General features: G+C 49.5%; 1 protein-coding gene across 1 annotated transcript; it reads left to right on the forward strand.

The window, feature by feature from the left end:
• Window positions 1–504: 504 nt before the first annotated feature.
• OPRL1 (opioid related nociceptin receptor 1) lies at window positions 505–10,849 on the forward strand (the record flags this gene model as incomplete). The annotated part of the gene is made up of 3 exons (XM_082293007.1): window positions 505–731; window positions 9,566–9,921; window positions 10,326–10,849. The coding sequence occupies 3 exons, from the start codon at window positions 505–507 to the stop codon at window positions 10,847–10,849; spliced, it is 1,107 nt and encodes a 368-aa protein (XP_082149133.1).
• Between the last annotated feature and the right edge of the window lie 1,752 nt (window positions 10,850–12,601).

A 12,601-nucleotide genomic window follows, 5' to 3' on the forward strand; every position in this document is an offset into this window, starting at 1 on the left:
CAGGTACGGAGCCGGCTGGGGTTTATTGCCAACTTCGGGCTTTTCCTGCTGTTTTGTCGTGATACAGACCGGTGGGGTCGTGCCGGAGCCGCGGTGGCTCTCGGGGTACACGGGCGTCAGGGGAAGGTCTGGGGGCACAAAACCGCATGTGGGGGACTCACCGACCCGCAGGGATGGGAGAGGCAGGTGGGAACATCCAGCCCCTCGGAGAAGGGATGATGTGTGCAGCCGGCACGTCCCCTGCGCCGGCGGTGTGGAGATGTGCGTGATCCCTGTGTGCTCGGGATGCGCCAGGCTCTCAGGGTTGCATCCCATTAAAATGCTCCTGGGGAGGGGGGCTGTGCTCCTCGGCAGTAAACCATCCTTCTCCCTGGTAATAAATCACCCTTCCCCGGCGTTTCTCATGCATTCGCCTCGCTACAGTCCCGCGCCACCCGTTTGATCAGCAGATTTTAAAGCTGTCTCTTGCTGCCCCAGGTCCTTGGCGCAGGCTGCTGCTTCGGGATGGACCCGCTCTTCCCTGCCCACATTTTTGAAGACCCTGACCTGAGGAAGCTGCTGAATGACTCCTCCATGCTCAACCTGAGCTTTCTGCCCAGCAACTGGTTCAACAACAGCACAGGGGACGGTTTCCTGCCGCTCAGCATCAAGATCACCATCGTGGTCGTCTACTCCATCGTGTGCATTGTGGGGCTGGTGGGCAACTGCTCCGTCATGTATGTGATCGTCAGGTAGGACACCAGGGAGGCTCCAGGGAAAGCTGGGAGCGGGGCAGACCTTCCCTCCCTCAATCCGTGCTGCGGGTAAAGCAGGCAGGCGCTTCCCTGGGGCTTGAGATGTGCTTTAGAGGTAACGATGTGGCATTTGCTTTATTGTTTTGGTTTTATCTGTTTTTTTCCCTTCCTAGGCTGTGATGAAGGTTTCTGCCAGTTTTCAGCTGCCCTCTGGTGCCTCCTAAAGTTTAACCCAGAGAATGGAACAGAGTGAGCAGATCTGCTCAAAAAAAATGGGGCTTTCAAAATTTTTTTAGGGAGCTGGATGTCCCTGGGGAGGGTGACGTGCTGGGAGCATTCCACTGCCAGGGTGTGCTGGCTCCTTAATGGGACCTCTCCTTCCTGTGCTGTGTCCGGCACCCCAGCTGTGTTTGCAGGTGCTGCTCCATCTGGGAGCTGGCTCTTTCCAAAGCTGAACCTTGTTGCAAAGGAAAGAGCCTGCTGGGAAGCTTCCTTTTACTTTTACAGGGGAAAAATCACAAATGTAAATCTTCCACCTCTGTGGAGCCTGCAGACTTAAATAAGACGTGAGAGGATGCTGCAGAGTTAAGGGCAACTTCTCTGGCTCCTTGTGCTGAAGTCAGGAGAATGGGGGAGACTTTTGCAGAGGGACAGCACAGAGCATGCACCACTCCATCCTCCCTGCCAATTGTTGGCATTTTGAGAGTCCCTGTCTGCTTCTTCTGTGGTTCAAACTCTTCTGTTTCTGGGAATCAGAAACCTTGTTTGCCCTCTAAGTACAGAGTAAGTTTGTGCAGCTCTTAGGGCTGTGATTATGTTCAACCCCAGCATCCCCCTTCTGATCCCTGCACCCTGCGTGTTAAGGAGGGAGCTTCCATTTTATCCACATCTTGGAGCAGATTCCTGGTGCAGGTGGATGCTGCCAGCACAAGAAAAGACAGGCTGAATCCTCCAACAGAAGATGACATTGTTTAGCAGGTATTCAGGCACTGGTGAGATTGTCCTGTTCCTTCCAGGAGCCCAACTGCTTCCAAAGCACCTTTCCCCTGAATAACTACAACTTGGCTGGGGGAGATGCTGCAAAATTAGGTCTTTGGTATCAGAGGTTGGTGAAGGGTGGTTAAATCTCTGCTCCAAGGACAAAGTGACATGACTGTTCATCAGGCTGCCTGTCTGTGCTCTGTTAGCCGAGGAGTTTATGGCAGGGAGAAGGGATCCCCTTAGCCCTGGGGAGTCTGCAGATGCAGAGAGGAGGTTTGCAGCACACTGGTGCCATATCTGAAGACCTCGTGTTCCTTCTCAGTGCAGTAGCAATCACTGGAGCAGTTTGTGGGTGTGTGTAAGTGTGTGAGTAGTGAGGCTCTGGAAGCTGGAAGCCCTTGTCTGATGATGGTGATCATGATGTAGCTGCATGGGAATGCCAGCCCGTGTGCAGCAGAGGAAGGGAGTCCTTACCCCGTGCATGAACCTTAATGTGTGCAGGGAGAAGTCTGGGCAGAAATCTCTTCCCTGTCTGCAGAGGTCTGGTGGGATGTGCACGGCAGGATCCTGCTGGCCCTGCTGATCCCAGGGCTGGGACTGGAGGATCACCAGTAACCCAACTGTCCCAAACTGGTGTCCTGGGCAGGGTGAACCTGTGCCATGGCTATGCATGAAAAATACTGGCTTCTGCTCCACACCTTTTTTGACTTCGATACTTTCCAGTTGGATAAAGGCAACTCAGGAAAAGAAAGTGGGATTTAGCACTGGAATCCCCCCTGGAATTTACCTCATTTTGTGTGTGTCCTCTAGTTTCACAGTTTTTAAGCAATTGAAAACTGAAGACAGGGTCTGCCTCCAGTTGCCCTCAGGCTTTTCCATTTCTCTATTTCCCTTTATTCAGAAACTTATATATATATATAAGCCAACATAAGTTTTTATTATCTGGGGAGTCCTTTTTTGTGATTCGCCTATGTTTTTTCCAAAAAACTCGGTGAGCCTGGAGAGCCCCCTTGTAAAGTGTGTGCTGGGGAGGTTATAACTGAGCTAGAGCACGTGTAGGAGCTGCTGTTCCCCATCCGTGTTTCCTGGGAGCTCAGTACTGAGCTGAGACCAACACTAAATTATAGCCAAGGCAATGACCCTTCTTGAGTTGATGAGTAACAACTTCTGGTTATCTCTGCCCAGGATTCTTCTCTCCTTGCCCTGTCTGTTGAGGTCAGGAGCAGGTGTGAGGATGAATTGGGCTCAATATCAAACTTTTGACCCTGGCCACGTACACAGATTGATGCAGAGCTGCCAAGTGGTGGCCCTACAAGGAGGATGCTGATGAACTTCTCAAACACAGGTTTTTCTCCTCAGATTCGAGCTTTGATGCTTCACACCTTGAATAGCACCTGGTTTTCAGTAGGTTGGAAGTTGGTTGCTGGCAAGTCCACACAGGGTTTTGGGGCTCTTAATGATAAATCTCTTCCATTAATGGAAAAATGACCAACAAGCCCTCTGTGATGCACCCCTATCACTGTAGGTAATGAGCACCGCACACAAGCTTTTTTCTTTCCATGCTTCAGCAAGGATAATCAGGCTTCAACACATTACACAGCCCATAGGAAAATTTTCTTCCAGAAGAAGACTGGTGGTGTTACAGACAATAACAGTTTCCCAGTTTTGAGGGAGTTGGGAAATAAATAGGCTCTAATACCAGCACTCGAGGAAGTTGGAGGCCTCAGGATAGCTCATTTTTTTGTTTCTCCTGAATGAGTTTTTTTGCAGCACCAAGGGAAAAGTTTTTAAATCTGGTATTTCACACAAAAGTGCAGCTTCAAATCCTCTTCTAGGTTTTCCTCTGTGTTGTAGAACCCAGCCTACATCTCTATTATATTTGGAGTGATTTAACATTTGGAATGATTAATTTATAGAGACAGTCATCATGTGACTGTCGATCCCTTCCAGTGCTGAGCAGCACTAATTGGGTAAAATGGAGAAGGGCTCTTGTGAGGAACACGATTTCCTGGACAGTAAAAGGCCTATTGTGGGAACCTGCCTCGTCTGTGGCTTTGTTCTGCTGGCTCATCCTGGAGCTCCTTGCCAGCAGAGACGATGCCTCCCCTCCCTCCTCCTTCTGCTGTTTGCTCTCTTCTGCATATATTTCCTGTTCTGCTTCTTAATGAATGTGAAACAAGGAGCTGAACAGAGGGTTTGGGGGGAGAGTGGGGGAAACCAGGCTGCTGAAATCCCTCCTAGCTATTAACTGAAGTCTACAAGGCTGCTTGCCCAAGATCTTTGTTTTTTGGAAGGAAAGCAAAGGGGAAGGAGGATGAATTGTTGGCCCCGGGGGTGGGGCTGGCTCATGGGGCTGGAGATGGTGCTGACCCAAGTGTTGCTACAGGGGAGTGACAGAGGCCCCAAATCCCTGCCAGCCACTGGTGTGCCACGGAAGGGACAAGGTGCAGCTTCTAGTCCAGGGAGTCTCTGTTGTCTCCAGCTGCTGTGATGCTGAGCAGTGGGGGTCTGGAGGACTCCCTTCCTCCTGTTCAATCCCCCATGGGAATGCTGCCTCATTTCTTGGGCCAGCAAGAAATTGCTATGGCAGCTCTCTGTCAGGAGCCTGGCAAAATCCTGGGGATGCTCAGCTCTGTCTGTGGCAGAACACATTTCAGAGCATTTTGAGCAATGCTTTAGGCAGTTTAGTGCTGTCAGGCCCTTTTCATCTGCTGCCTCCAGGTGAAGCTTTGGGAGGAAGGATGTGATGGGAAGGTGCTGCATCATGAGCCTGCCAGGGGATGCTGTGCCAGCTGTTGTTCTGCTTGAAAACTGCCTCAGACCCTGAGAATAGGGGTGAGGGCAGCTGGCTGTGATGAGACAGGGGAAATGAAGCTAATTATGACATTTCAGAGATCCTGATTCCTTAATAGAAATCTCTCTAAGGGAAAAGCCTGGACCAGATGTGTGTCTCAGACCTGAAATGAGGTGAGTGCTTCATGCAGTGGGGACCCAGTGGACACGAGTGGGGCCATCTGAGACCTTTATTGTCTCCAGGTCTGCCTCTAAGTTTTTCCTTGAACATAAAATAAACAGACATAAATTATTGCAGCTTATAGAGGAATGAAACCCACCCCAAGGTCTCTTTGCCCTGGGAAGTGAGTGGAGCCAGGGGAGGATGGTCAGGTGAGCAGGAGGGGATCCTGCTGTGATAATGGCTACGGAGGACAGGTCTGCAGTTCCCTGATTTCTGGGTCCGCATGAGTCCAGGTGAGTTGGGCTCAGCCACATGACCCATGGTAGCCACATCTGGCCCCTGCTAACACAGGTCCTGTAGCTTCAGGGTGTGTTGGAGGGCTCTTTGTTCCACCTGGCTGTGGGGAGGTGGGTGAAAGGGAGTTGCCCATGTGCAGTAGTAACTCTGTGATGTTCAACATGGGACTTGGTTCCCAGTGTTTTTCAGAGACTGGACAATTCCCAGGTGCATTTTGGACATGAGCAACTCAGCAGAGGCAGATCTGACCCACGAGCAGGGATAAGAGCATCCTGCTGCAGGGTGGATGCTGATGAGTGCCTTCCTTAGACCAGAGCACCATTCCTGGTGTCCAAGCACCTGCTCAGGGATGTGGGAGCATCCCTGGGAGCCCCTGGGTGAGCTGCTGAAGCCTTTGCAACAGCAGCTACAGAGCCTCCTCCCTTGGCATGGCAGCACCATCCACACTGGTCCCCAGAGAGCACCTGGAGCGCAGGGTGGGGCTGGTTTTTCATAGCTGTCCCGCAGACAGAGCAGTGAGACTCAAGGACAAGAAAATACCCACGTGTTTTCTTGTCCTGGCTGGCTGCAGATTCCCTAACTCACACCTCCTAGTCAGTCCCTGTCTTGCTGGGTAATTTATAGGCTTTTAGGTGCCTTGTTGGTGGTTGCTTTTGCTGTAGTGTCTGGCCTCGGAGTGCAGACTGATTTAAATTTGTCCTTCTCAAATTCTGTGCGTTTGCTCAGGGCCTGTTGAACCATTAAGAATAAATCATCTTAAGCTGGCCAGAAGTTTTAAGCTGAGGGGGCTCTGGGATGGTGATCAGAGCAGCAGGGATGCAGAGAGCACAGTGTGGGCGGACGGCTGAGGGGACACAAATCATGACAGAACGTGCCAGATCAAATATCAGCTTCACAGGACCTGAGGGCTGGGAGCAGAGATGGGAGAGAAGTGGGGCTGATTTCCACCATCACAGGGTGGGAGCAGCTCAGTAAAAATCCTCCTTGGGCCTTTTCTGCTCTTTTTTGCATGTCTAGAGATGGGGGCAAAGGCTGTCCCTGCTGCCGGGGTGTGAGGTGGGGATGGAGGGAGCTGCTCAAGGTGAACAACACTGTCTGCATCCTAATTAGCTGAAGCTACACATATTAAAATCAAGAGGCTCCAAGAGGCAGAGAGCTCCTGGAAATAAAGCTCAGGGTTCTGCAGGGCTGCAGGCTTTGCTTTGGTCCCTCTGCCCCTGGTGTCTGCAGCTCTGTTTTGGGCTGTGGGTTTGCTGCAGCCAGCTGGTCCTTAGTCCCAGCCCTGCAGCCTTGCTGTGGCTGGGTGGAAAAGAGGGAAAGATGCTAAAACAAGAGGTCTGCAGCTCACCCTGAGGCTCAGCCAGGGGCAGAATCCATTCTTGTGAGGAACAGGTCCTTAAAGCCCAGAGGGTTTGTCTACCTACCTACCCTTAATGACCTGCCCTTAATCTCCTCTCCCAGATTGTGTGCTCCCCTAACCAGAGGGTCCACTTAACAAAAAGGAGGGGGAAGATGAGTTCTGAGCTGATATCCAGGTGTTTTTCCTCTCAGGCTTCAGCATCCGAGAGAACAGGAGAGCAGAGTAAAGCAATTACTGTTGTGATAAAGGGGGAGCTGGATGGAGAGCTGAGAACCACCCTGTGGGAGATGCTCCATTAGGAAATTACCTCTGTGGCAGAGTGCAAGAAAGTGGCCCAGCAGGGAGTTAATGTCCTCCATGGAATCCACAGGCTTATCTGCAGCAGAGCTGTGTCATGGAGGAAGAAACTGATGTGCCTCCTAAAGCCTCAGAGTTTAATTTGTCTTTTTTTTTTTTTTTTGTGCAGATTAAGAGACAGAACACTCTCAGTTCTGGAGGAAAAGAAATAGACATTAATCCACAGAGAAATGATTGATTGATTTCTGCGTTTACTGAACATTCTGGAATTGTTTGGGAACATTGGTTGGTTGGGACAATGACTGTTGGCTCTCAGCATGTAGAGAAAGTGGTGTAGAAGTAATTAATTCGGTGTAAATTAATTCCCCTCTCTTCCAAAAGTGCAAAATCAGCTTTAAATTCCACTGGAAGATGTGTTGAAGGAAGTGGTGGGACAGCCACCTCAGTGTGTCCTGTGTGGGAGAGAGGGAAGGTGGCTCTGCTGTAACCTCGAGGAGGTGGTGAGGAAGGAGGCAGAGGAGAGGGATCTGTGCATTGAGGGCTTTTGCAGGGCCAGGCAGAGCAATTGCACCTGAATTCATGCTGACAAGTGTCTGGGAGGAGTGGGGCTGGAGGGATGTGGGAGGGAGCTGAAGGTTTGATCTGCACACCCTGAGTTCAGGGCTGGCTGAGATGCCCCAGACTTCTCAGTCCTGGGCACACAGGAATGTGCAGGGAGGCAGCTTTGACTCCCATGGATGCTGGATGGAGGTTGGAGATGGGTGAATTGCTGCTTGTTTCTCCCACTGGTCAATGACAAAAAATCAAACCCAAACAACCTATAAGTTTTTCTGTTTTGCAGTGAAGTTGCTCACCATTGCTCAAATTTGCTATTCCCTTGAGTTATAACATCAGTGAAAGCAGTCAGGGTTAGAGGTATGTTGATGAATTGCCTCTGGCTCCAGCCCTCCTGGCAGGATGGACTGCAACAAACTTGACCTTCGGGAAGCTTGAGCCAGCCCAGCCAGGTTTGTGGTGTTCAGGGGAAACTGCAGCTCCCAGGAGACCTTTGCCTTTACCTTACCACAGTCTTAGGTGACTGAATAACTTCCTAAAGCCTGAGCTGACAATGCCTTTTTTTGTGAGAGCTGATAAAACAGTGATTTCATTTTAATCCCCCTCTGCTGACCCGGAGAGGAAAGTGAATCCACCCACAGACCCACCTCATCCCCCTGTGCTTTGCCACGTTTATGTCAAGTGCAAGAAATTCAAACAAGAATGGAAAACTTGCCCACCCTGAGATGCTTCTCTGGAGTTCAGGGCACTGCAGCCTGCTGTAATTCTCCTTAGTAAATCCCAAAGCTTAAAGCCCTGGCAACTGCCTGGTTGTGTTGGATTTGCAAAGTGCTTTTGCTCATTCATTCCATCACAAAAGGAAAGGCACTGGTATTTTCCTTCTACTGCCTTTGGTTATGTAAGTTTATCTGGGCTGGCTTTCTAAGAACCTGTGATTGATTTCTGGGCCAGGCAAAGCCTCACTCAGGCTTGTGTGGGGATCTCAAAGTATTTCCAGCAATGTTTCCATCAGTGATCACCTCCAAAATCTTCCCTTGGCTTTCAGGGTCAAACGTAGGATCATTTGGTCTTGCTTTCTGAAGCTGCTTTCAGACCTCTGATAGGAGCCCAGCTTAGAGCTCCAAGGCAGGTAAAAAAAGACTTTATAGTCTGGATCGTGGCTCCCCTGTCTGCTTCTCTTGCAAACCTGGCCACGTCACCATGTGTCCCAGCAGGGTTCAGAATGTGCCAGTGATAATGTTCTGCCAAGGATTCAAATCATTTATCAAGAGCTGAAGAAGCTCAGACCCTCAGGGGAGGGCACAGCACTGAGAAGGGCAGTTGTGGGTTTGCTGTTCTGAATCAAATTGGCAAAAAGAGCTTTTTAGGTCAAATCAGACCCCTTAATATTCTAACACATATCAGGCTGAAAATAGTGCAGCAGTTTACGGTAGAAGCGTTACCCTCAAATGAACTTGCACTCTGTTAATAACATCATTGTCTGCCATTTTTGGCGACGTTTCTGCTAAGGCCATTAGTAGAGTAAATGATGGATGAGCTGTAGTTTTAAAATTATACCTATTTGAGCTCTTATTCTGCCCATGAGAGGAATATCCTGGAGCTGAAATGTTAGATTCAGCCACAGAGTCACTGTTGAGCTTCCATTTCTGCAGATGCTGCACGTCCCCCTGGATAGGTGGTCACAGCTGGCTCTGCATCATTTCCCAAGTGTGAAAAGGAGATGATTGCCATTAGAGCAAGGTGACATTCTTTGGGGCAGTCGGTTCATGTGGTAAAAGTAATACTGAAATGACAAAAAGTCTTTGAAGTAGAGTTTGACTCGTGACTTTATTCCTTTCTTTAGGAAGAACCATTGTGATATTTTGGTTTCTGATTCAAACCTAGCTCCTCACCAGTTTTTGGCTGACCAGGGCTGGCCATGTTGCCCGTTCTGATTTGACAGCTCACATTAGCCATGCTCTCTGGCCATGAGTCCACACCAAATGGCTGATCAGCTTACCCCTGCACCTTTCAAACCAGCATACTGGCTAAAGCTCTCACCAATACTTACAATAATGAAGCCATAGGTAGTGAAATCCTAACTTGGCCCTATTGAAGTAATTTTTTGAGAAACACCATCTGAGCCTCAGGCTTTCATGGTGCTCACTGGCAGTCTGAGGGAATGATTCTCCTACCCATGGAACTGACTGTGGAGGGATCATTTGTGGTGTTGTAGGAGATGGGCTGATCCGCATGGGAGGTTGAAAGGTGAGTGTGGCCAATCTCACTACGTAAGAAAATACAGCACCTCCTTCCTAAAGGAGCAGAATCTGCTTCAGTAAAGTTCAGTGTCTGACCCATCAGGGACAGGTGGAGCTCTAATCATTGCTCATTCCTGCGTTTCAGATTCACCAAGATGAAGACAGCCACCAACATTTACATCTTCAACCTTGCTCTGGCTGACACCCTGTGCCTGATGACCTTGCCCTTTCAGGGAACAGACACATTCCTGGGCTTCTGGCCCTTTGGCAATGTCCTGTGCAAGATCGCCATCTCCATCGACTACTACAATATGTTCACCAGCACCTTCACGCTGACGATGATGAGTGTGGACCGCTACATCGCCATCTGCCACCCCATCAAAGCCCTGGACATCCGCACGCCCCACAAGGCCAAGGTGGTCAATGTTTGCATCTGGGCATTGGCTTCTGTCTTTGGCATCCCGGCCATGGTGATGGGATCTGCAGAGAATGAGAACAATGGTCAGTACAACTGCATCCCAAGGGAGGGAGGTGCTGGTGGACAGGAGGGGCCAGGGAGAGGGGTGCCAGTTTCATCAGTGGGGTGAGGTCTCTGCTGTAAAATCATCTTAACTCTTCCCTTTCTGCCCCAGCCTCTCTGTATCACTGCTACTGCTTTTCTAGTATTAAACATAGGATTGGATTTTCCAGTATTAAACATAGCATTGGAATTTCCAGTATTAAATGCAGAATCAGTATTTTCTAGTATTAAACAGAATTGTTATGTTAGGTTGGGAAAGATCACTAAGATCATCAAGTCCAGCCATTAACCTAACTAACCTAAACTAATCTGCATGTGCAGATGCTTTTCTGCTTCATCTGTGTTTGCTGATCTTCCTTGCCATTTTATTTTTTTACTCTTGCAGAAATTGATTGTCTAATTAAGCTCCCTTCTCCCGTGGACTACTGGGATCCAGTGTTTGGCATCTGTGTCTTTCTCTTCTCCTTTATGATCCCCGTGTTGATCATCACCATTTGCTACAGCCTCATGATCAGGCGGCTCAAGAATGTCCGTGTCCTCTCGGGCTCCAAGGAGAAGGACCGGAACCTGAGACGCATCACCCGCATGGTCCTCGTGGTGGTGGCAGTCTTCATCGTCTGCTGGACTCCCATCCAGATTTTTGTGCTGGTGCAGTGCTTGGGTGCCAAGGCAGAAAGCGAGCTGGAGCTGGCCATCTCCTGCTTCTGCACCGCGCTGGGATACGCCAACAGCAGCCTGAACCCCGTGCTCTATGCCTTCTTGGATGAGAACTTCAAGGCGTGCTTCAAGAAGTTCTGCTTCCCCACCGCCTTCAGGACTGAGCTCCAGATGTCCAACAGGATGTGCAGCATTGCCAAGGATGTTGCCTACGCCTGCAAGAACTCAGAGGGGACTAACAATCCGGCCTGACTAGGCATGGAAATCCCCATGGTGGCTGTCGCCCAGCAGAGTCCGACCACCCCCACGTCAGAACTAACTCAGATAACGGCCCTTTAGCAGGACCTCAAAACTGAGAGGTGTGAAACCAAGGAAACAATTTTGGGGGTTGGGAAAACCGGATACTGCAAGAGCACGCAGAGAAAGTGAGCCCATTTGATGCATTTTTAATTCCAGTGCATCCTGCACTATGGAACATGTTTGAAATCAGCCCTTTGATTCCTGCAAAACCCTGGGGTTTGCAACGTTATTGAGAGTTTGGGAATCAAGGGTTTAAAATAAGCATTGCTCCTGGGGCTTATGCTTCTGCTGCTGGGAGACAGACAAAATGTGAACTCTTGCATTGCTTTTGTCCTCCCTGAGCGGAGATGTTAACGGCTCACGTGGCTCACCAGGCGCTCCTGTGCGGGTTTTCCTCCTGTGCCATCGCTCTGAAATCAGACTTTGCTGCAGCCAAAGTGGGCAGGAGCCATCAGACAAAACCCAAGATCATCTCGAGGATGAGTCATCGTGCAGGGAAGGATGCAGGGAGGGAGAGGAGGGAGCTGACGGGAAGAGAAATTCAAACTGCCTTCAAACGCCAGCTCCTGGAGATGGGATCAGCAGTGAAACCCCCTCTCAGAGGGGAGCAGAGGGAGAGAAGGGACTGTCAGAACTGATGACGTAGCTCCAAAGAGGAGGAAGAAAAAAGACCGAGGAAATGAACACAATTCCTCATTTACATGCTGCTACAACTTTTTTTTTAAACTCTATATTTCCAGTGTAATAATGGACAGAATGTGTCTGTATATACATGTCTGTAGTGGAATAGGTGCAGATACCTGTAGGATTTCTCCTTACCAAGCATGCCTTGGGCATCTTCCTCGGTGAGAGGAGGAAGGAATGAAGTGGCCTATAGACACATGTATTTATGTCTTGGGGAAAGCCGTTTTGGAGAATGGCAGCTCTTCCAGAAGACATGGACATTCCTGGTGGGAGGAGGCAGCCTAAACCAGTGCCACCTGCTCCACATGGGATAAGCGGGCACAAACCATACAAAACGTGGGGTTCTGTGGTTTGTTTTATGTTTTTAACTGAAATGAGATCCACGATGCTGAGAGCACGTGGGAAATGCTGCCCAGGTACCAGCCCTCCTGCCAACCATGGATTGATTTTCCTCTCCCAGAGTAGGCCAGAGCTTTGTGCAAAATGAAATGTCCTGTCATTTCACTCGATAACAAAAGCTTCCCCAAAGAGTTTCACCACCGAGTGCCCTCTGTGCTGGGGAGGGCAGCAGGCTGGGATTCTCCCTGTAGCACAACAGCCCAGGGAAATCTGGGCAGTGGTGGCCAGTGGTGCTGACAGGGGAGCAAATCACCAACCTCCACCTGGAGAGGGGAGGTCTCTCAACTTGAGAACCAGCAGCGTTGTCCAGACTGTACAGATTCCAATGTGAATATATTTCTTGTGCTCTGGTCTATGAGATTCTGTAGTTTTAATGCATTGATTTGCCAATATTTTAATGCTGTCTTGTTCTTTATATATGCTGTACAAAGGAATCAAATGTTATATTTCTATGTAGTGTTTCCCTCATGGTTGGGCTTAAAATATAGATGCAATTCCAGTGTTCCACGTGTAGGACCCAGATCCCTTGTAAACTGCTCAGGCTGGGAGGATTTTGATGCTGATTAGCATTTGATTGGGAATCTGGATGGATACCAGAGCAAACTTTGCAATTAGCACTTC

The sequence above is a fragment of the Coloeus monedula genome (assembly GCF_965178545.1).
Source record: "Coloeus monedula genome assembly, chromosome: 17".
In the NCBI taxonomy this organism is placed as follows: domain Eukaryota; kingdom Metazoa; phylum Chordata; class Aves; order Passeriformes; family Corvidae; genus Coloeus; species Coloeus monedula.